At 41.0% G+C, this 24,908-nt stretch overlaps 1 protein-coding gene across 1 annotated transcript in view; it reads right to left on the bottom strand.

Moving 5' to 3' along the window:
- POU2AF2 (POU class 2 homeobox associating factor 2) overlaps window positions 1-14,860 on the bottom strand; it is a gene marked incomplete at its 5' end in the record, with an annotated part of 41,775 nt that extends 26,915 nt beyond the window's left edge. The window contains 1 exon segment of the mRNA XM_023554714.2: window positions 14,741-14,860. Coding sequence (XP_023410482.2) covers window positions 14,741-14,860 — 120 coding nt within the window.
- Window positions 14,861-24,908: the final 10,048 nt, after the last annotated feature.

Genomic DNA, 24,908 nt, shown 5'->3' with positions numbered 1-24,908 from the left:
TGGTGGATTCAAACTGCCAGCCTTTTGGTTAGCAGCCAAGCTCTTAACCACTTAGCTACCAGGGCTCCTTTATCAATAACCTACCAAAAATTACAAATAAAAAATGGATTCTTCTGGAGACAGTTCAGCAGATAATACAAAAAATATATACATATATCAGGAAATATTAAAAAAAAAAAATACCAGCAAAGCAAAAAGACACACAATGGGCCATGTAATGACAGCTTGCCATGCCCGGCAAGCAAGAAAAACTTACTGAAGCCAGGGCATTTTGCAGGATGGGTTAAGTTTATGAGTAACAAAGAGATAAAAAGTAATTTTTATGGTGTTTTAAGAACTCAGAGAAAAGCGTGAGTATTTTCTATAGTAGCAGTGGTGTTGACTTTCTTCCACGGATAGGTCTTGAGAGCTTGAGATGTCGTCAAGCTTGGTCTAAATCTTAACCTTCTTCCATCCATGGATTCAATATAACATACTTGTGCTACATTCTTAGTTTTGATGACATGCTGATGGCATTAGTGGCTGTGATTTCATCCTTGAATTTATATATGGCCAAATGCCTAATTTTAAGGCGTGAGTTGTTAGTTTGTGGACTTATTTACTTTTTTCTTCTATTGGCTTTTTCATTGTTGTTTAGCACCACTATTAAAATATCAAAGAGAAATAATACAAATACATAAATTATCCAAGTTTTAGCATGTTTTGGGAGGAGTAGATCTTGATTAAAATTAGATTTCTATACCAGTAAAGTGTTCCATCTGTTTTTAACATGGAATACTAAAAATTGGTCCTTAGTACTTTTTTTTTTTTTACTTAGGAAATGAGAGCATTTGTAGTCCTGTTCCACCCATCTTTTTCCATATTTTTATAAGAAGGTAAGGGCAATGGATTCGGGTTTTGATTGTAAGGGCCTAAGGAAATGACTCCCTCCCCTTTCCCTTGTTACTAGGTGCTGTCGAGTTGGCAGCTCCAGCTCATGGTGACTTTGTGTATAACAGAACAAAATGTTGCCAGGTCCTGTGCCATCTTCATGATCATTGGTATATTTGAGCCCATTCTTGTAGCTATTCTGTCAATCCATGTCATTGAGGGTTTCACTTGTTTTGGCTGACTCCCTAGTTAACCAAACAGGATATCCTTTTCTAGCAATTGGTCTTTCCTGATGACATGTCCCAAGTAAGCAAGTTGAAGTCTCAGATAGTATTTTGTGATCCATAGAGTTTTCATTGGCTAATTTTCAGAAGTAGATCACCAGGCCTTTCCTCCTAGTCTGTATTAGTCTGAAACCTTCACTGAAACCTGCCTGCCATGAGCGACCCTGCTGGTATTTGAAGTACCGGTAGCATAGTTTCCAGCATCACAGAAACACACAAGCCACTGCAGTCCGACAAACTGACAAATGAGTGGCAGCCTCTTTCCTTAGTGACTATGATATTTATTAAGAATACGCTTAAGGAAAACATCCTGCATCCCACTTTGGTGAGTGGCATCTGGGGTCTTAAACGCTAGCAAGCGGCCATCTAAGATGCATCAATTTGTCTCAACCCACCTGGAGCAAAGGAGAATGAAGAACATCAAAGAAACAAGGTAATTATGAGCCCAAGAGACAGAAGGGGCCACATAAACCAGAGGCTACATTAGCATGAGGCCAGAAGAACTAGATGGTGCCTGTTTATAACCAATGACTTCCCTGACAGGGAACACAACGGAGAATCCCTAAGGGAGCAGGAGAACAGTAGGATGAAGACCTCAAATTCTCGTAAAAACACAAGACTTAATGGTCTGACTGAGACTAGAACAACCCCAGAGGTCATGGTCCTTGGGCCTTCTGTTAGCCTAAGACTGAAACCATTCCCAAAGCCAATTCTTCAGACAGGGATTGGACTGGACTGTAAGACAGAAAGTGATACTGGTGAAGAGTGAGCTTCTTGGCTCAAGAAGACACATGAGAATATGTGGGCAGCTCCTGTCTGGAGGCAAGATGAGAAGGCAGAGGGGGACAGGAGCTGGTTGAACGGACATGGGGAATACAGGACGGAGAGGAGGAGTGTGCTATCTCATTACGGGGAGAGCAACTAGGAGTACATAGCAAGGTGTACATAAGTTTTTATATGCACATGTAAAAAAAAAAGGGTATGTTTAAGGCACTTCAGCAGGTAAAACTATGAGAGAATTTTGCACATCACAGGGATGGGGAGAGCATCTAAGAGATGAGTCAACAGAGAAAGCCAGCTAAACCGAGCTGGTAAACTCTATGTTTCGCTGGGCTCAGAAATCTCTTCCAGTCAGTGCAAGGAAGCTCACATTGTCTGTCTTCTCATATAGAAGAACAAGACCTTCTACAGACCAGGTTGGCAATAGTCAGAAAAGAAATCACCCTTCCTTCACCAAAAGACCTAGCAGGAGAGTAATCACCAGGCAAGAGGAATAGGCCAGAGAAGAGCAGGGTGGATGAGATAGGCCCTGGGGGTCTCTAGGAGAGCAGCGGAGAGGTCAGTGTGGTATCCTTGGACTCTGGTTCAGGAAATGCTTTCCTCTTGAACACAGAGGGCTTGAAGAGACCTGGGGTCCAGCAGTGGTGGGAATGACAAAGGACTATATTTTGGAAGCAGATTCTGGGAAAGAACTAAAGATAGGTCCTAGAAGACAATGAAGACCTTCAGGTGTCTAGTTTCTTCTAAGATGTCTGGGTGTCATAGGAAAGGAAGGCCTGGCTTCTGAGCAGTCTATGGACTCACTGCAGGGATGGGTGGGGAGATAAACACGTGGTTGAGAAGGAGCAAGATCATAATTGGGGCACATCATCATGTATTAAGGAACTCCTGGGTGGTAAAAATGGTTAACATGTTTGGCTGCTAACCAAAAGGTTGGAGGTTCGAGTCTACACAGAGGTGCTTCAGAAGAAAGGTCTTGCCATCTACTTCCGAAAAATCAGCCATGGAAAACCCTATGGAGCACAATTCTACTCTGACACACACATGGGCCACCATGAGCCGGGGCCACTTCGATGGCAACTGGTTTTATCATGTATTAAATCTGAAGTGTGAGATGATGACTTAGCAGAAGTACTTGAAGTCATTCCAAAGCTAGTCCTCTCTTGGATCAGACTTGTACATTTAAGAAGGCAATGTTGTATGGTGGGTAAAAGACCTTGGATTCTCAAAAACCTGTGTTTAAATCTAAGATTCACTGCTTTCTACCTGATCCTTAGTTTCCTCTTCTGAAAAACATGTATTAGAGTAAATATACATGAGTGCCAATCTCTTAAGCCTCTTCTGCTTTTCATTGATAGATGGAATATATTTTAAAATGGATAAATGAAAATAGTTACAGTAAACAGTAACTATTATTATTAAGAACCCTGAATTATCCAGAACAGAACTGAGGTGATGAAAGGGGCCTGCCTTTAGAAGTCCCCTCAACTGTTGCGGCCATGCCAGGCATTAACCAGATATTGACGTTAGTGTCAGGAAATCTGTACCCCACGTAACTGCTCTTGGGCTTTATGAGATTTTTCTGTTCCCTATTTTCCTTGTAGACTCAATCTGAAAACCCCCGTTGAACTAGAAGAAACAGGATTTATCTTTTTCAGAATAAAGAGTTTCAGCCTAGCCTTGCAGGTTGGGTAAGGATGCCAGTGGGGGAGGGATGGAAAAACTACTGAGTCAGCAAGAGAAATAGCTGCACCCAGCAGGGAGAAGGGGGCAAACTGAGAATTCTTGTGAGCACTGATCCACTCCTGTCTGCACCTCTCAAGATTATATGGTCCTTTTAACTGAGGAAATGTAGGCTTAAAAAAAGTAACAATGTTTGTTAGATCAGAAAATTCGTGGCAAATCCTAATCAAAATATTAAGACTCGTATTTCCTCCTTCCTGCCATTTCATGTTGGGTTTTCATATACAGTTGTCCATGATGGATAGGTACAACGCTTACTTTGTAACCCGGGAATGATTAAGTCTCCGGGTAATCAGTACGACCGAATGGGAGCAGCTGAATTTATCTTAATGAAATGCACTGAGTTGGAGCTTCAACTGCAACCATTTTGTCCTATCGGCCTATGAAGAGTGGTTGCATTCCTGAGCCAGAGAAGAATTAAGGTTGCTAACTGTTGTTTCTACTGTTTTGCTGTTTCATTTGCTCATCATGAGTTAATTTGCAAGCCTAAAAAATAAAATAAAATAAATAACAACACCCATTGACCTTTCTAATGGTCTGACTTATTTAGCATTGTATTAGAATTACTAGTAATGAAGGCAGGAATATCTAAACTTCTCAGGCTGCTTTTCAGAGCTCCCACACTCCTGCGCACATCCACCTTCCAGCGGCACAGCTTCCCTGTGACGTTTATCAGGTGCTACCATGTGCGGCGTGGTGGTTAAGTGCTACGGCTGCTAACCAAGGGGTCGGCAGTTCCAATCCTCCAGGTGTTCCTTGGAAACTCTATGGGGCAGCTCTACTCCGTCCTATAGGGTAGCTAGGAGTCGGAATTGACTCAACGGCACTGGGTTGCCCACGTGCCAGGCACTTTAAAAACCACAACAGCTGCCATTAGCTGTGAACTTGTAAAGTGCCATGTGCCGTACTAGGCGCTTATACACAGCATCTAATTTCATTCGCATGACATCTTATATGGTGGGTATCATTATCTCCATTTACACCGGAGGAAACTGAGGCCCGGAGAAGTTAGATAACAACTTCTACATGCCAGAGTCGGAGCCTCGTTCTGTCTGACTCCAAAATGCAAGTGCTTCACCATTCTCCTACATGGCCATTTCTCTTGGGCTGGAGATTCCTAAAGGAACAAACAAAAATAGCAAGACAACAACCAGTTGGGGGAGAGATTTAAGAAAGGAAGCAGTTATAGTGAGGTGTAATAAGTATTTTAGCAGCAAAATATGCTGGAGGCTTTGGGAAGAGAGGGGAGTGTCTGGGAGGACTTGACAGCTGAGGCTGGTCCTGAATCTTGAAGGATGACAGTCCAGGCAGACCTTTTCTTCTCCAGACCTTCCCTTTTACTTCTCCACCCTACAGGCAAAGTTGGTCCTTTCACTGGTCATCACAGACAGGCTACCTCCTGTCCCTCTGGGTCTTTGTCCCCTCCCATTTTTGCTCAGATTCCAACCCTCTTCCTTCAAAGCTGAGCTCAAGTCTCGACCTCCTCCAAGAAGCCTTCCACCCGTCTGGTTCACAAATTGCTCACCCTTCTCTGAATCCCAGAGTGTTTGTTTCATTGATTATCACTATCACTTGTTTGGCACTTGGAGCAAAAGCAATCTTTTTGTTTTTAATCACTTATTTCACATATATAAGGCATTGGTGGTTCAGTGGTAGAATTTTTGCCTTCCGTGCAGGAGATCCCAGTTCAATTTCCGGCCAGTGCACCTCATGCACAGCTGCCACTCTTCTGTCAGGAGAGACCTGCACGTTGCTGTGATACACAGCAGGTTTCCGGGGGGGCGGGGGGGGTCCGGATTCACACGGATTAGGAAAACAGTTTGGTGATCCACATCTGGAAGGAGGGGGAGAACGATCGTGCGATTTGAAGAATGTAATCAATGTCACTGATTGTATGCATAGAAATCGTTGAATTGGTGTATGTTTTGCTGTGTACATTTTCAACAACTATATATATGTGTATATATATATATATATATTTTTTTTTTAAAGAGAAAAAGGAAAAAGAAAACCCTATGGATCATAATGGTCTGATCTGCAACCAATCACGGGCATGGCGTAGGACTGGGCAGTGCTGCCTTCCGTTGTGCATGGGGTTGCCATGAGTCAGGGGCCAACTAGTTGGCACCTAACAACATTTCACTTATAGATTCTACCCCTGCAATTGGTCTATGCATTTCTTCAGGCCAAAGGATTTCTTAAATCACTTTGACTTCTAACCAGCATCATTCCTTGCAAGCAGTATGTAATAACAACAGTATTTATTGAGCACTTATGGGCCAAGCCCTTGACAAATATTAAATCTAATCCTCTATGATAACCTTGCAAGGCTGGTATTATTATCCTCCTTTTCCAGCAAAGCAAAGTGAGTTTCCCATCACCAAGCAAATGGCAAATGACAGAGCTGGGATTTGAACTCAGGTCATCTGGCTCGAGAGCCTCAACTCTTCCCCATGCTGTATGCCCCCTTACTGGATGTGTCTTTAGAAGATTTCTCAATCTAAGTACCGTAGGTCCCCAGATGACAGAGTGAGTCTATTGGCAGAAGCATTAGCTCAAAGATGCTTCAAACTAGGTATGAGCTACTTCTCAGAGATTCGAATCTGTTTTAAATCCTAAACAGTGAGATGGGAAAATTTGAAGTAAAATTGCAAAAACAAGGTAAAAGAATGGGACAAACTTTAAAGCTTGAGTATTAAAACTGAATACTGAAGTGAGAGGGAATTTAGAAAGCTGGTCCAACTCCCTACTTTTATAGGCAAGGACACCGAAGCCCAGAGATGAGAAGGGAATGCCCGAGACCACTTAAGCAGAAGGAGGGATTCAAGCAGACTGAAGAAGGAGTAGTTTCTCTTTTAGCCTAAAAGGTACGTCTCTGATGTGTTTCCCAAAGTTTCACGAAATCACAGAGAATTTGAGATGACCCAATATGCAGTTTCCAACGGTGTGTTTTCTTTGTCTAATACTTCCTAAGAAATCCAAATGCAAATCACAGATAGGGACATCACAGTGTTTACCCTTGGTGCTAATTGCCGTGTGTAAGTGATTGGTGCAGCCGAATGCAGCTGGGTATGTAAACAATCCTCAGACTAGCAGTCCTGATGGGAAGTCAGACAGTTACTAGGGACAGAGCTGGGTAATGCACACCTGTTCCACAGTTCGAATTTACTCACCTCTCAACAAAGATCAAACACTTTAAGTTATACTATGCCATAAATGTACTATCTGGCACCCATTTACTTTCTGTTTACCCACGTTTTCCCATCAAATATGTACTATTATAAAGCTGCTTTCTATGCTTCCAATATTTCTCTTCCAAAAATAACTAGGAAAGATTATTAACAAAGAAACCCGACAGACAATATAGCCTTATCCTGTATGTTCTTCAAGTAGAGATTTTAGCAGCTAATTTAAAAGTAAGGATTTAAGAAAATGTAGAAGAAAATAACTGTAATTCTGATTTGAAAGGCGAACACTTGAAGTTAGTACAAAAGAATCATACATATGTGCAAATAGTTAATTTTGATATGCATATATATATAGTACAATTCAACAGAACGCAGAAATTATCAGACAGTATCTTTAATATCACATGCAAGTAAAAGTTTGCTGAAGATAATTCAAAAATGGTCGCAGCAGGACATCGACAAGGAGCTGCCAGAAATTCAAGTCTGATTCAGATGAGGACATGAAATGAGAGATATGGTTGCTGATATGAGACAGATTTTGGCTGAAAGCAGAGAATATCAGAAAGATGTTTACCTGTGTTTTATTGACTATGCAAGGACATTCGACTGTGTGGATCATAACAAATTATGGATAACATTGTGAAGAATGGGAATTCCAGAACACTTAACTGTGCTCACGTGGAAACTGTACACAGACCAAGAGGCAGTCATTTGAACAGAACAACGGGGGTGTTGAATGGCTTAAAATCAGGAAAGGTGTGCATCAGGCTTGTATCCTCTCACCAAATTTATTAAACCTGTATGCTGAGCAAATAATCCCAGAAGCTGGGCTATATGAAGAAGAACGCGGCATCAAGATTGGAGGGAGACTCATTAACAAGCTGCCATATGCAGATGACAGAACCTTGCTTGCTGAAAGTGAAGAGGACTTGACGCACTTACTGACGAAGGTCAAAGACTACAGTATGGATTACATCTCAAAGTAAAGAAAACCAAAATCCTCACAGCTGGACCAATAAGCAACATCATGATAAACAGAGAAAACATTGAAGTTGGCAAGGATTTCATTTCATTTCTACTATCAACACCCATGGAAGCAGCAGTCAAGAAATCAAATGACAATATTGCATTGCGCAAATCTGCTTCAAAAGACCCCTTTAAATTGTTAAAAGCAAGGATGTCACTTTGAGGACCAAAGTGCCCCTGACGCAAGCCATGGTATTTTCAGTTGCCTCATATGCATGGGAAAGCTGGACAATGAATAAGAAAGATGGAAGAAGAATTGTTGCCTTTGAATTGCGGTGTTGGCAAGGACTGTTGAATAGACCATGGACTGCCAGAAGAATAAACAAACCTGTCTTGGAAGAAGTACAGCCAGAATGCTCCTTAGAAGCGAGGATAGCAAGACTGTCTCATGTAATTTGGATATGTTATTACGAAGGACCAGTCTCTGGAGAAGTACATTATGCTAGGTAAAGTAGAGGGTCAGCGAAAAAGAGAAAGACCCTCAAAGAGATGGTTTGACACAGTGACTGTAACAATAGGCTCAACCAAAGCAAGGATTGTGAAGATGGCGCATGACTGGGCAGTGTTTCCTTCTGTTGTACATGGGATCGCCACCAACAACAACGGCATAATTCAAGGCTAATCTAATCCAAATATCCCACTTGCAATATTTCTCTCCAACATTTTCCTTAGTTAAGACCTTCTGAAAACAGAATCAGGTCTTCCAAAACCTCCACTTATTTTTTTTCCTAAGTTTATTTAGAATATTAACTTAAAGAACTTTCATATTTATTTCCTTATTGTTTTTCACTGAAGCATTTTGATGAAAGAGAAGGATAACTATTAGCATGTCCATAACCAACAAAATGGATTTAACATCAAACCCTGACTCCCAAGCTGATTCTTATTTTCCCCATACTGTTCTGCACCTCCATTCTATCACAAAATTTTAATTCCAACCTGATTTCCATTTTCCACTCAGCAAGTTTAAAAAAAATTCCCTCATGCTGGCTGTGGCATATTCAATGATTTTGAATGAATCTTTATGCTGGTTTAAGAAAAACTTGATTAGAAAGCTCAAGAGTCTGCAAATGGTTCACTGAATTTCCAAATAAAACTGAAAAACTGTAGCTACTGGGCTTACTGCTTCCTTTTTTTTTAAAAAACTGTGTATAACTGATAGTACACTGACTTTAGTAAAGATATTAAAATATTTTGAAGATTACCTTTAATGAAATTCAGTTGAAATAGCATAATTGAAAAAAGAAACTAAGCATAAGCCTACATCAAAAGTCTAATTTTATATGCTACATATACATACATACATTCATGTATGTATGTACTAGACATTGATGAATGGTTCATATTTTAAATATTCTGGTAGAGCATCTAGTCTTGTAATGATGATGGACACACAGAAAAATTTGAGAGAGATAAAAGCACTATTTAAACAAATATACACAATAATAGCTGTGAAAACAGAATTATAGCTCAAATGTATAGAAGTGGTTTTAATTTCCAGCCTTTGGTGGAAGTCTCTTTTAGTACAATTTTTTTTCCCCTTAGATTCCTACTGCAAAAATGTGAAAAACATTTTATGGTATCAAAAACAGGTGTTCTTCAGGGAAAATGTAATAAAGATGGATCCACACAGCCTTGAGTAAACATTATCAAAATGCTGTTGTACAGAGGCGAGCATGAATTTGGGCATAAAATATTACTTCCTGCAGGGTTCTTATCCAGGGAGGCATAGTTTCCATAATACATGCGTATTAGTTTCCTTGGGCTGCTGTAACAAATTAGTACAAACTGGGTGGCTTGAAACAACCAAAATGTACTCTTTCACAGTTCTGGAGGCCAGAAGTCTAAAATCAAGGTGTCAGCAGAACTACGCTCCCCCTGGAGACCCTAAGAGAGAATCTGCTCTTTGCCTCTTCCAGCTTCTGGTCACCGTCTGCATCCCTTGACTGTGGCCATATCAGTCCAGTCTCTGTCTCTGTGGTCACATTCTTCCATGTGTCCTCTGCTGTCTTTCTCAAAACTTCTTCTGCCTCTCTCTTATAAGGATACATGTGATTGCATTTAGGCAGAGGTGTAACTAAGGTATGGCAGGTAGGGCAGTTGCCCTGGGCACTGCTAGAGGAGGGGGTCGCTAAAAAGCAGTCTCTATTGGCCATTGCAGTTTCCATTGCCGGCTGTGAGAGATCATTCAGCAATTTAAAGCTAATTTCCCTAGATGCTGTTTTCCACAGAGAGGCCCCTGCATTTAGGGCCTACCTGAATAATCCAGGATAAGATCCTTCTATCAAGATCCTTAGCTTATTCACATCTTTTGCTATATAATGTAGCATTCACAGGTTCTAGGGATATGATGTTGAATACTTTGGGGGCCATTTTTTGGCCTAGCATAAGCTTAAGGTAAATTCCCATGACAGAACCTCCAATCTCCTCAAGTTAGACTTTGACAGGTGATTAGCCATATTGCCAGCTGAAAATTCTGAACATGTCTAATGGATGGCTTTCCTATCTGGCCTTGTTAGATTCATTGTCACCTAGGGCATTGGTAGAAAAAGTGACAGTAGTCTCAGTATTACCCATGCAAATGCCCATCGGTAACGTGATTCTTTGTGATTCTCTAAGATTCCTGCTCATTGGGTTGCGTTTGCAACAGGGACAGAAATAGGATGGTTAACAAAAGTGATCTTCTTGAGATACACAAATATTCTAGAATAATGATTCAGAGCGTGAAACATGAGCAGGTGGACGGTAAAATCAATTTATGGACTATTTATTTGAAGACACTTAAGTCCAAGCAACCATGCTTCTGTATGTCATATTTTGGGACTTCGTTCACTTAACTACGCAAATTTAAATGGCCATTGAGCTGAAGATGAGAGTAAGAGATGTTGGGTAACAAGATGGGAACACAAAGTTAAGGATGAGTTCATACTCATGTACATTTGATGCTTGGGAATAACTGCCATGATGTGAGCTGTCTGCACTTTTCTAGTCCTAGAAGTTCTTTCTGTATGATGTATTTTCTGATACTTTGATTCCCTTTGTTTGCATGTCTCACACAATAATCTATTCTAGTCCACATTGATCTTTGTCTTCTCAGTGCAAAGCATCGAAAAGACTATGGAATTAGGGCTCAGAAGAACAATCACTTATTAACCCTGCAGTGTAGGAACAATCACTTCCTTTCTCTTGCTCTAGATTTTTTTATTTGTAAAATAGGAAATAACATAAATATCAGTCTTACAGGTTACTGTGCTTATCAAATGAGGTAATACACCAGGAAGTATGCTTTAAATTGTCTTAATGTAAACATTATTACAGTCTTCGTATCACTTGGCTATGGCACCTGGTCTTTTATCTTAAAGATTCAGTTTTTATCTTTTGGATTCGGTGCTTGGTTATACGGTCTTGTATTTGTTAAATGTGTAAATATTTTCCCTTTCCACCAGGTTATTTGATGCTTAAAGGCACCAATTATTTGTTACGTGTTTCTTGTACCCACTTTCTCTATAACACAATGCCACTGGGCCAATAGCAGTAACTCAATAAGTTTCTGTTTGAGTAAAGAGAACCTCAGCTGCAACGCATGAGGCTTCGAGACTTGTTCTTTGCTTTATGGAAAAGTTCTCAACCTGTAATGTGTGAAGGAATTATCCAAGGAACTTGTTAAAAATGACCGTTCCCAAAGCCCAGCATAGCAGGAGCCGGGGTTTGGGGACCATGGTTTCAGGGGACATCTAAGTCAATTGCTGTAATAAAATCTATTAAGAAAACTTTCTGCATCCCACTTTGGAGAGTGGTGTCTGGGGTCTTAAACGCTAGCAAGTGGCCATCTAAGATACATCAATTGATCTCAACCCACCTGGAGCAAAGGAGAATGAAGAACACCAAAGATACAAGGTAATTATGAGCCCAAGAGACAGAAAAGGCCATATAAACCAGAGACTACATCAGCCTGAGGCCAGAAGAACTAGATGGTGCCCAGCTACAACTGATGACTGCCCTGACAGGGAACACAACAGAGAAACCCTGAGGGAGCAGGAGAGCAGTGGGATGCAGATGCCAAATTCTTGTAAAAAGACCAGACTTAATGGTCTGACTGAGACTAGAAGGGCCCCAGAGGTCATGATCCCCAGACTTTCTGTTAGCCCAAGACAGGAACCATTCCAAAAACCAACTCTTCAGACAGGAATTATACTGGTTTTTTTTATGGGCTAGAAAATGGTCCTGGTGAAGTGTGAGCATCTTGGATCAAGTAGACACATGAGACTCTGTGGGTAGCTCCTGTCTAGAGAAGTGATGAGAGGGCAGAGTGGGTCAGAAGCTGGGCTAATAGACACGAAAATAGAGTGGAGGGAAGGAGTGTGCTGTCTCATTAGGCGGAGAGCAACTAGGAGTATACAGAAAGGTGTATACAAGTTTTTGTATGAGAGACTGACTTGGTTTGTAAACTTTCACTTAAACCACAATTAAAAAAAAAAAAAAAACCCATTACTTGGCCCTAGCCCAGAAACTCTATGCCAGTAGACATGAGACAGGGCTCAGGAACATGCATTTTAAAAGAAAACAAAATAATTTATTATGTTTATATTATTATCTTTTATAAAATAAAAATTTATCAAGAAATAGAAAAAACACAGTATTTGATAGTCACATACGTACATATCCTCTTGTTACCACAAATTGGAGTTGACTCAATGGTAAATGTCTTTTTTTTTTTTTAATCTTTTTATATAACTCTGATATAGTGTCTTATCATTTGTATATAGGTGCTATTAATGACAAAGAGTCCTGAGGTGCAAACGATTAAGTGCTTGGCTGCTACGTGAATGGTCAGTAGTTTGAACCTATCCAGAAGCTCCATGGGAGGAAGACCTGGAAATCTGCTTCCGTAAAGACTACAGCCAAGAAAACCCTTTGGAGCAGTTCCACTCTCTTATGTGGGTTGCTATGACTTGAAATCAACTCGGTGGCACCCAAAAACAACAACGAAATTATTAATGACAATGCCAAGAAGTGAGTTACAGCCTCATTCACACTGTCTGCTCCTTGACTATGGGTATTATCCCTATGTGTGACTCTTATCTTCCCAGACAATTTGCCTGGAACTTTTTTTCAAGTTCTAGGTTCAGTTCCTCTCTCATATGATAGCTAAGTAGCCCACATAACTTCTGCTTGAAGATGAGGACCACTTATAGTAGACTTTGAATTTTTTCCACTCTCTCTCTCCTTCCCCCTCCTGCCCTCTCTCTAAACTCTCTCAAAAGAGACTTGCTTTGTATCACTGTTTTAGCACACACTCCAGATGATTCCGAGAGGGCACCATGAGAGACACTGCACTAGGGGCTGACAAGAAGCCAGTCCCTCAGATCTCTTTGTATCAGCTAAACTCCACTTGTTGAACTCGAAGACAGAAGGTGGTTTCAAAGAAAGGAAAACAGAAAATGTGTGATAAAAGGTGTTCTTGGATGTCAGGAAGTTGTACCTGGAGGTGGTTCGCTTGAAACATGTTCCAGAAGCTTGTTTTTGGAGTAGTGCTGGGCGTGGTGCTGGCGTTCTCAACAAGGACGCTGGAGGGGACAGTAATACCTGCTGCGTACCAGCCCCCATACCAGGCATTGTACCTGGCTGCCCCATCGATTCTTGGGCGTCTGTTCTCGCGTCCTGCATCCAGTAGAAGCCCAGTAGATGCCTGTCTTTATGTATTGATTTTGATAGCCAAATGCTATTTCCGTTCAAGAATCATTTGTTTTTGGAGGTCTGAGAGCAATTACCTATTTTAGCTGCAGAGTGGAACTATTTTTGCAGACCTGAATGGCAGATAGAGGTTTTAGACTTACGCCACTTTTTACTAGGATTTTAGAATCTGATTTTACATGTTACAGAGATGTTTTTTCTAAGTTGTCTCTGTATCTGGTTTAGAATAGCTCTGGCTAAACGTCAGCATTATTCCCACTACCTGAGCCTTGGTTAATTCGTTACTGGGGGAAAATGAAAAAGTCAGGACATGTCATCCTTTCATTGCCATTAGCTGGAGTAGCCAACCAAGAAGATCATGGAGTTTATGGAATGGTTACTTGTAGCTTAATAGATCTGCTGTTGAATTGATTTAGACTCATAGTGACCCTATAGGACAGAGTAGAACTGCCCCATAGAGTTTCCAAGGAGCAGCTGGTGGATTTGAACTTCCAACGTTTTGGTTAGCAGTTGAGCTCTTAACCACTGTGCCATCAGGGCCCCAGATCTGCCATAGTGCTAATAATAGTCAGAGACTTTTACAGTTGGAAGCGACCCTGGAGATAATTTTGATTGACTCATTTCAAGTTGGGTTCAGAGAAGTCAAGTGACTTGCCCAGGGTCTCACGGCTGGTTTGTGCCAGGGCTGTGGTTCCCTCTCTGCCCGTGTTCCTCCCACTCCATCAGGCTCTTCAGGCAGGAGGCCAGTTAGCATTTACTGTCTGTGGTTTATGTGATATGCAGTTATGAGGAAAAATGAATTCTATTTCCAAGGCCATATAATCAATAGCAGGCAAATAGAGACATAAAACTCTTCCAAAACGGACACGAAAACCTGTGTAAAATAGACGAGCATGAGGAGGGCAATAGAAGGGAGTGATAAGTTAAATTGCCAAGGTTGGCACCACTAAGTGAGAAACAGAAGATACCAAGCAAGGCAAAGATTATCCATCATGGGGAGTAATGACAAACAAAAGTAATTATAGAGCATGTTGCCACCAAAGGAGAGCTTTGTAGCTAGACTGTCAGACCCTAGGTATGGGAGACTGGTGTGTGGATGAGGCAGGGAGCACTTAAACCTCCAAACACTTGACAATGTATTGAATTGGGACTTACATTATATCTTGAATTACTTGTCTGCCTGGATCGTTTTTCTGCCAGTAGGTCTTTGACTGTATGTTTCACTCTCACACCTTGATACACTCGTTTACTGTAGTTTCCTGGGATTTAAACAGATGGAAGAGTTAACAATCAGATTGGGTTGGAATAATTAGATTAACTTCTGGAGGGACATTTTCAAAGGTAATTATTGTGATGCCCTTTTCTCTTTAGAATAACAAAATTCTTGAATTTGAAGTGGTTTGAATAGCGACCATTTAGTCCTATCTCCCAGTTCTTGACTGATGCTCATCCAAGATGAAGAAACCTACGACCTCCCAAGACAGCCTGCATCTTAACGGGTTGTACTAGACTTTTACTGAGGCATTGGCGGTTCAGTGGCAGAATGCTCGCCTCCCATGCAGGTTCCTAGCCAATGCGCCTCAGGTGTGTGCCTCCACCCGTCTGTCAGTGGAGGCTTGCATATCCGTATGGTGCTGAACAGGTTTCAGTGGAGCTTCTAGGCTAAGCCAGACTAGGAAGAAAGGCCTGGTGATCTACTTCCAAAAGTCAGCCAGTGAAAACCACATGGATCATAGTAGTCCAATCTGAAAACTGGTCACGAACTGGGCAGCTTTTCATTCCATTGGGGTCGTGATGAGGCAGGGGCTGACTCAACGGCAGCTAACAAACAAAACATACCAGAGTTTTTGGTTCTCTCTTATTTTTAGTCTGAAGGTCCATCTTGTAGTTTCCACAATTGATTTTAGTTTTGCTTTGAGAAGAAACAGTGAAAGAATATATTCTATCTTCGACATAACAGCTTTTCAAACCCTTGAAGATGGCTTTTCTTTTGCTCCAGGCCAAGCATTCCTGGTTCCTTCAACCATTCCTCTTGGGACACAATTTCTAGGCTCTTTACTAACCTGGTGCTTTCTTTTTAGTACTCTGACTTACCAAGATTTGACTCCAGCAAGATTTACAATGTGTGCTTTAATCACAAAGTAAAGGGCTGGACGCAAGAGATAATGCTACTTACTACACGATGATGTAAAAGTTAGATTTGATGATTCAGGTTACAGGGTGACAGTGTTCCTTCCGTGGTCGTGTTTGTATCTGACATGAGTGAGTAGGTCAACCTGGCTATTTTAAGATTATGTTCCTAAGAAGAAAGTCTGCTGTTTACTGTTTTCTAAAGTACAGTGACTCTACGTGAGTAATTGCTCCTTTGAAAATAGGCCATGGGCAAGGGAAGAGTCGTTCATCCATTCAACAAATATTTATAGACACTTAACTACTGATGACACTACAGTGCTGGGCAATTTACGTGTATTATTTCATTTGATCCATTTTACAGATGAGGAAACCAAGGTCTGGGGCTAAGTTATTTGCTAAAGCTTCACAGCTGCTAATGAGCAATACAGCTGGGATCCCGACTTTTTATAGCACTAAAAAATCAGAAAAATCACCATTTTCACCGTGAGGAAATTGCAGAGAGAGAACTGTTTCCTCAAGGTTCTGAAACTGGCAACACTGTTTTTAGGGATAATGAGTTCCTGGTTACTGGAGATGGTCAAACAAGTTTGGACGATTATAGAAAACATTTAGGAACTGAATTAGTAGTTGAACTAGAATAACTTTAAGATATTTTCTAACCTGCAATTGTTGTTCCGAGGTAGGTTGGTTGCCTTCAATTCGTTTTAACTGAGATGTTGCTGTCTTATCAAAAGTTTCAGTTGGCACAGAATTCAGCATCTTGTGTCGGTGGCAGAATGTACTAAAATATATATCTGTTAGGCATATTACCAAAAATATTCTCTAATCCAGTTGAATTTGTCCATAGTCTAAGATATATTTGATTTATGAGTCAAATCACATTACAAAAAGAAAGGAAAGAGGGAAGAAATCAAAACCAGGACCCGAGGAAGGGTGGGGTACTGGATAGAAGAGGTTGCTGGCCTAGGAGTCAGTGCTTGCATGGACAGAGTTAGCCACTAATTTGGGAAAATCACAATCTCTCAGTCCCATCTGTAAAATGGGTATAATAATCTCTCCTTAGCTGACTTCAGAGTCTTATAAGAAAAAAAATATGCATACGAAAATGCCTTGAAAACTAAGTTTTATACAAAATATCGGTATGAAACAAAGGAGAAAAAAAATATATATATATAAGTTCCTAGACAATGTATTATTTCGTTCAAATAAATCCACATGCAAAGAGATTTCAGCAAAAGAAGGTATTTGAATGATCCTTTGGGTCTAATTTTGACAGGATTTGATCCACGTATCTTTTAATCAGAGAAGCTTGAAGTATTCTTTCCGAATCTGTCTGAAATTTAAAACTTAATGACCTTGTGCTTGTTCCAAAGAAACCTAAGTGTTGCTCCTAGAATTGCATGTGATGCCTTTTTTAAAAAAATTTTTTTATTGTGCTTTAAGTGAAAGTTTACAAATCAAGTCAGTCTCTCACACAAAAACCCATATACACCTTGCTACATACTCCCAATTGCCCTCCGCCTAATGAGACAGCCCCCTCCCTCCCTCCACTCTCTCTTTTCGTGTCCATTTTACAAGCTTTTAACTCCCTCTACCCTCTCATCTCCCCTCCAGGCAGGAGATGCCAACATAGTCTCAAGTGTCCACCTGATCCAAGAAGCTCACTCCTCTCCAACCGATTGTCCAGTCCAATCCATGTCTGAAGAGTTGGCTTCGGGAATGGTTCCCGTCCTGGGCCAACAGAAGGTCTGGGGGCCATGACCACCGGGGTCCATCTAGTCTCAGTCAGACCATTAAGCCTGGTCTTTTTATGAGAATTTGGGGTCTGCATCCCACTGCTCTCCTGCTCCCTCACGGGTTCTCTGTTGTGTTCCCTGTCAGCGCAGTCATCGGTTGTAGTGGGGGCGCCATCTAGTTCTTCTGGTATCAGGCTTATGTAGTATCTGATTTATATGGCCCTTTCTGTCTCTTGGGCTTGTAATTACCTTGTATCCTTGGTGTTCTTCATTCCCCTTTGATCCACATGGGTTGAGACCAATTGATGCATCTTAGATGGCCACTTGCTAGCGTTTAAGATCCCAGACGCCACTCCTCAAAGTGGGATGCAGAATGTTTTCTTAATAGATTTTATTATGCCAATTGACTTAGATGTCCCCTGAAACCATGGTCCCCAAACCCCTGCCCCTGCTATGCTGGCCTTCGAAGCATTCAGTTTATTCAGGAAACTTCTTTGCTTTTGGTTTAGTCCAGTTGTGCTGACCTCCCCTGTATTGTGTGTTGTCTTTCCTGTCACCTAAAGTAGTTCTTACCTACTATCTAATTAGTGAAAACTCCTTTCCCACTCTCCCTCCCCCCCATCTCGTAACCATCAAAGAATATTTTCTTCTCTGTTTCAACTGTTTCTTCAGTTCTTAAAATAGTGGTCTTATCCTGTATTTGTCCTTTTGTAACTGACTAATTTCACTCAGCATAATGCCGCCCAGGTTCCTCCATGTTATGAAATGTTTCACAGATTCATCACTGTTCTTTATCAATGTGTAGTATTCCATCGTGTGAATATACCATAGTTTATCCATTTATCTGTTGATGGGCACCTTGGTTGCTTCCATGTTTTTGTTATTGTAAACAGTGCTGCAGTGAACACAGGTGTGCATACACCTGTTCATGTAAAGGCTCTTATTTCTCTAGGATGTATATTCCAAGGAGTGGGATTGCTAGATGATATGGTAGTTCTATTTCTAGCTTTTCAAGGAAGCGCCAAATCAATTTCCAAAGTGATTGTACCATTTGACATTCCCACCAGCAGTGTATAAGTGTTCCAGTCTCTCCACAGCCTCTCCGACATTTATTGTTTTGTGTTTTTTGGATTAATGCCAGCCTTGCTGGAATGAGTTGAAATCTCATTGTAGTTTTGATTTGTATTTCCCTGATGGCTCATGATCGTGAGCATTTCCTTATGTGTCTGTTAGCTACCTGAATGTCTTCTTTAGTGAAGTATCTGTTCATATCTTTTGCCCATTTTTTAACTGTGTTTTTTGTCTTTTTGTAGTTGAGTTTTTGCAGTATCATATAGATTTAAGAGATCAGGCACTGATCGGAAACGTCATAGCTAAAAACTTTTCCCCAGTCTGTAGGTAATCTTTTTACTCTTTTGGTGAAGTCTTTGGATGAGCATAGGTATTTGATTTTTAGGAGCTCCCAGTTATCTAGTTTTTCTTTTGCATTGTTAGTAATGTTTTCTATACTGTTTATGCAATGTATTAGGGCTCCTAACATTGTCCCTATTTTTTCTTCCATGATCTTTATCATTTTAGATTTGATATTTAGGTCTTTGATCCATTTTGAGTTAGTTTTTGTGCATGGAGTGAGGTATGGGTCTTGTTTCATTTTTTTGCAGATGGATATCCAGTTATGCCAGCACCATTGGTTAAAAAGATTGTCTTTTCCCCATTTAAATGTTTTGGGGCCTTTGTCAAATATCAACTGGTCATATGTGGATGGATTTATGTCTGGGCTCTCAATTCTGTTCCATTGGTCTACGTATCTGTTGTTGTATCAGTACCAGGCTGTTTTGACTACTGTGGTGGTATAATAGGTTCTAAAATCTGGTAGAGTGAGGCCTCCCACTCTGTTCTTCTTTTTCAGTAGTGGTTTACTTATCCCGGGTCTCTTTCCCTTCCATGTGAAGTTTGTGATTTCTTTCTCCATCTCATCAAAAAATTTCATTGGAATTTGGATCAGAATTGGATTGTATCTATAGATGGCTTTTGGTAGAATAGACATTTTTACAAAGTTAAGTCTCCCTATCCATGAGCAAGGTATGTTTTTCCACTCATGTAGGTATCTTTTGGTTTCTTGTAGAAGCGTATTGTAGTTTTCTTTGTATAAGTCTTTTACCTCTCTGGTAAGATTTATTCCAAAGTATTTTATCTTCTTGGGGGCTACTGTAAATGATATTGGTTTGGTGATTTCCTCTTTGATGTTCTTTTTGTTGGTGTAGAGGAATCCAACTGAGTTTTGTATGTTTATCTTGTATCCTGATACTCTGCTGAACTCTTCTATTAGTTTCAGTAGTTCTCTTGAGGATTCTTTGGGGTTTTCTGTGTATAAGATCATGTCATCTGCAAACAGAGATACTTTTTCTTCTTCCTTGCCCATCTCGATGCCCTTTATTTCTTTATCTAGCCTAATTGCTCTTGATGCCTTTTTTAAAAATTGTGCTTTAAGTGAAAGTTTACAAATCAAATTAGTCTCTCATATAAAAACTTATACACACCTTGCTGTGTAACATTAGCTGCTGTCCCTACAAAGTGACAGTGTACTCCTTCTCTTCACTCTGTATTCCCATGTCCATTCAGCCAGCTTCCGTCCCCCTCTGCCTTCTCATGTCACCTCCAGATAGGAGCTGCCCACATAGTCTCATGTGTCTTTTTGAGCCAAGAAACTCACTCTTCTTCAGTATCATTTTATGTCTGATTGTCCAGTTCAACCCCTGTCTGAAGAATTAGCTTCAGTGATGACTTATTATTTTTTTTGAAAAGCCCAAGGCTACATTTATTCATCAATTGTTTATTGCCTATTTTCGATGTGTTATGCATTGTGTCAGAACTGGGGATACAAAAGAACATGCTATCTAGTAGGGAGGGAAATACTTAAAAAATAAAACGTGAATTTTAGTATGTGCAGGGAAAGAAATGTGCCTAGGATAATTCAGAGAAACACGAAATGGCGTCACTTCCTGGTGGAGGGGAGGAGGGAGTCAGGGAAGGCAAGATGATAGCTGACAGAGGCTTAAAGGAAGAGGCAAGAGACGTGAGGTGACGGAAAATGGACAAGAACCTTCCAGTTATTGAGAACAGCATACGCAAAGGCTGGGGGTGGGAGGCAAGAACAGTAAGAGGTGTGTGAGGGAGGAAGTGGTGGGACACAAGACTCTGAAAACAAGTAGGGGCCAATCGTGAAGTTTGTTGTGTGGGAGAGTTAGGACTTCATCCTGTAGGCAATGAGCCACTGGAGACTTTTAAGCAGGGGGGTGGCAGGGTTAGATTTGCAATTTAGATAGACTTTTCTGGCAGCTGAGGGTGGATTTGAGAATAACAAGGCTGTAGGGAGATCAGTCAAGAGGTTTCTAGAATAATCCAGCCAAGAAATAATGGGGTCTGAGCAGTGGTAGATGGGACGGCAATAAGCAGACAGATTAGAAAACTATTTAGATGTGGGGACTGAAGGAGAGGGAAAATTCAAGGGTGATTCTCAAGTTTCTATCATGAGATTGGTCTGAATATCTTTTTTGGATCCATACCTTGTTGATGCTAGTGAAACCAGCAAAAAAAGGTACAGTTCTCTGGGGGAGTGTTTGGAGGGTGGAATCACATTATAACACACACAGAAAACAATATGTACCTGACACATCAGGATGAACAGACCAGGCTACTCCTAAAGGCTGAGAGGATCAATCTTGGCAACACTCATGTAACACCTGTTCTGACATGCTGGTTGGAAAGCTCTGGACAAAATGGTTAAAGATGGAAGCCTTGGGAATATTCACATTGGAAGGGTTGTCAGATAAGGAGGAAAGAATTCCTTGAAGGAGACAGGAAGAAGTAGTTTGAAAGAAACCAAGGAAACCAGAGGAATAAGCCATCACAGTCTCAAGAAGTCTCAAGAAAGGATAAAGGAAAGCATCAGACACAGCACAACGGTCCATTGCTTTCATTTCAGTGGCTGGTGTTGATCTTAGCAAGAGCAGTTTTGGGAGGTGTGGGGTGGCTAGAAGTCAGATAATAATGGCCAGGGAGGAGGTGGGGACAGGGAAAGGAGAGTACTTCTTGAATTTTGAATGAGAAAGGGCACAAGAGATTGGGTAATAACCGGAGAGAAGTACAGGGTGAAGGGAGGCTTATGTTTTTATGTCCACTTATGTATTTATGGGTGGGAGAGACTTGAGGGTTTTTGAACAAGACAGAGGAAGGGACTAAAAGTTTAGGAGAGAGGAAGGAGATGATTGGTGGGACTAGGTATTGAAAGAGGACAAAAGAAATTGGGATCAAGGGCACAAGTTGACCCTCATCTTCTGAAGGTCAGAAGGCGAAAGAAATATGGCAATGGTTAAGAGAGCTCCAGTGAGCATTGAGCAGCATGGAATGAGAGAGAGACTCAACAAGGCAGGGGTCAAAGCCAGATAAGTCGAAGTCAGAATATACACCAGTGATCCTCAAAGTGCGGTCCCTGGACCAGCAGCATCAGCATCAAGCAGGAACTTTTTAGAAATGCAAATTCTCAGGCCCTAGAGGTACAGCCAGAATGCTCCTTAGAAGTGAGGATGGCGAGACTTCGTCTCACATACTTTGGGCATGTTATCAGGAGGGACCAGTCCCTGGAGAAGGACATTATGCTTGGTCAAGTAGAGGATCAGCAAAAAAGAAGACTCTACAAGATGTACTGACGCAGTGACTGCAGCAATGGGCTCAAACATAGTAACGATTATGGGAATGGCGCAGGACTGGGGCAGTGTTTCATTCTGTTGTACACACAGTTGCTAGAGTTGGCACTGACTAGATGGCACCTAGGAATAACGACAACTCCAGACTTTCTGAATCAGAGACTCCAGGGTGGGGCCCTGCAATCTGTGTCCTAACAAGCCCTACAGGTAACTGATATACACTAAAGTTTGAGAACCAATGATATACATAAAGAATAGGTGTTTATACGATTCCTGTGATGGAGCCAACTCTAGTGTAGGCAGTCCTGGCTGAACAAGAAGGGGAACATCTGGCTGATTGATGGTGGTCATGGATTGGACAAGCCTGTGAAGGGGGGAGGGTACAAAAGTTGAAGGAGTCCAAGCTGAATCCTTTATGTATTTGGGATCCAGCCCTTTCTTCTGAAGGGCTTTTTAATTGATGGTTTTGATCAGAATTATCAATTTATGTTCTACGTGTACGCCAGAAAGCCTAGGGGGGAAATTTACCTATTCTAGATAAGACTAAAAAATAACCACATGGTGAGTAATTGAGGAGTAAAGTTTATGAGACAGCAAATAAGCAGATCAAAACTGCTAAAGTTTTATAATAAAACAATCTTAGGTACCAGTTGACACTGACATAGTGCAAAGCAAAGGGTTATATGCCACAGGAGAAGCAAAATAAGTTAAAAAATATAACAGATCCTCAAAAAGATTCGATTTTAGTGATAGAAATAAGACATTCACATATGAAACAGTAGGGGAGGGAGAAGAGTACAGTTTGGAATAGTTGATGAGAGCTTTGTTGGAAGTGATGAGATTTAGGCTGGGCTTGGAAGGATGTGGATGGTTAGGAGGGAGAAGGCCTTGTAGACAGCAAGCATGGCATGAGCAAAAGGAGAGAGGCAGGAAGGAGCAAGGCATGTGTAGAAGGGTAAGGAACTAGTATAACTGGAGTGACTGGGTTTAAATGCTATCTGTATGTAGACGAATTTCAAATGGGCATCCTCAGCACAAACCTGTCCAGGACTTTAGAACTGGATATCAATCTAGCTTTGGATGTCTAGTAGACATTTTAAACTCCACAAGTCCAAAATTGAACTCCATTCTTCCCTTCCTTATTTGCTTTACCTGAAACCTTCCCTGTCTCCAAAATAAAAAAAAAAAAAAAAACAAACCCAGTGCTGTTGAGTCAATTCTGACTCATAGTGACACTATAGGACAGAGTAGAACTGCCCCCATAGAGTTTCCAAGGAGCGCCTGGTGGATTCAAACTGCCGACCCTTTGGTTAGCAGCCATAGCACTTAACCACTACGCCACCAGGGTTTCTCAGTTGATGGCAATTCCATCCCTGTAGCTACTCAAGCTCTAAGCTATAGCATCATCCTTGACTCCTCTCTTTGTCTAACACTTCACATCTTACCTTTTAGAAATTCCTGGTGGCGGTACCTACAAAACAGTGCTGCCTTGGCTGACTACTCCCCACCTCCATTGCTAACATCCAGGTTCAGTCTATCATCATCTCTCATGTAGATTTTACAGTAGCCTTCTAACTTGTCTTCCTGCTTCTACCTTCCTCCTTCCCACCCCCAAGTCTCTTCTCAACAGAGCAGATAGAGTGATCCTTAAAAAAAGAAAATACAGTCATGTCACTTCTCTGTTCAAAACCCTACAATGGCTTCTCATTTCACTCAGAGTAGGAACCAAAGTCTTTACAATGGCCCACATTGTAAGGATTTGTTCCCTGATACTACTGACTTCCCTTCTAATACTCTTCCCCTTATTCACTGCACTCCAGCCAGGTCCTGAGATGCACCAAGAAAACTTCTGCTTTAGGGCCTTTGTACTGAATGTCTCCTTCATCTGGAATATTCTTCCCCCAGTCATCCACATGGCTAAATGCCCTTGCGTCCTTCATGTCTTGGCACAAATGTCATCTTCTTAATGAAAACATTTGAAATGGCAACTTCCCCATGAAGCGTTCCTGATCCCCCTTACCCTACTTGACTTTTCCCTTCCACATAGCACATGCCACCTTCTAATACACTATATAATTTACTTCCTTATTAGGCTTATTTTTTATTGCCTGTCTGCCCCTTACTGGAATGTAAGCTACTTGAGGGTGGGGATTTTTGACTGTTTTACTCATCGATGCATTCCAAGTGCTAGTTACTAGAATAGTTCCTGACACATAGTAGCAGGTTCTCAACAAATATTTGTTGACAGGATCTTTTTTTTTTTTTCCAGTGCAGAATAATGCAAGTGTTGAAGGTCTTGAAAACCAGGCTGTAAAAATTTATACTTTATGTTGTAGGTGATGGCAACCACTACAAGTTTTTTGAACAAAGGGTATTGTGATAGAATATTTTTTGGAGGATTAACCTGAGAGCAGACCCTAGAAAAGGCAGAAGCAGAGAGGATGGGAAAAGATAAATCAGTTAGAGACTAGCCAGAAACCATGTAAATGACAAGGAAAGGGCAGATTTAAGAGACTTTTTAAAGGAAAACACACACACACATAAACACACACAATAAAAAAGAATCCTACGATGAAGAGAAATTCAAGAAGACCCAGGAGAGAGTTGGTTTGGTGGAGAAAGAAGAGATCGGTTTTGAATATGTTGAGTTTGAAGTTGTGGTGGGATAATAAAATAAAAAATATCTGGTAGACAGGACTAGATTTTGGACTGGGGTTAGAACTGTTTATCTAAGAAACATCTTTAACG

The sequence above is a fragment of the Loxodonta africana genome, chromosome 7 (genome assembly GCF_030014295.1).
Source record: "Loxodonta africana isolate mLoxAfr1 chromosome 7, mLoxAfr1.hap2, whole genome shotgun sequence".
NCBI classification, from domain to species: Eukaryota; Metazoa; Chordata; class Mammalia; order Proboscidea; family Elephantidae; genus Loxodonta; species Loxodonta africana.
This window is presented reverse-complemented; position numbering and strand designations above follow the sequence as displayed.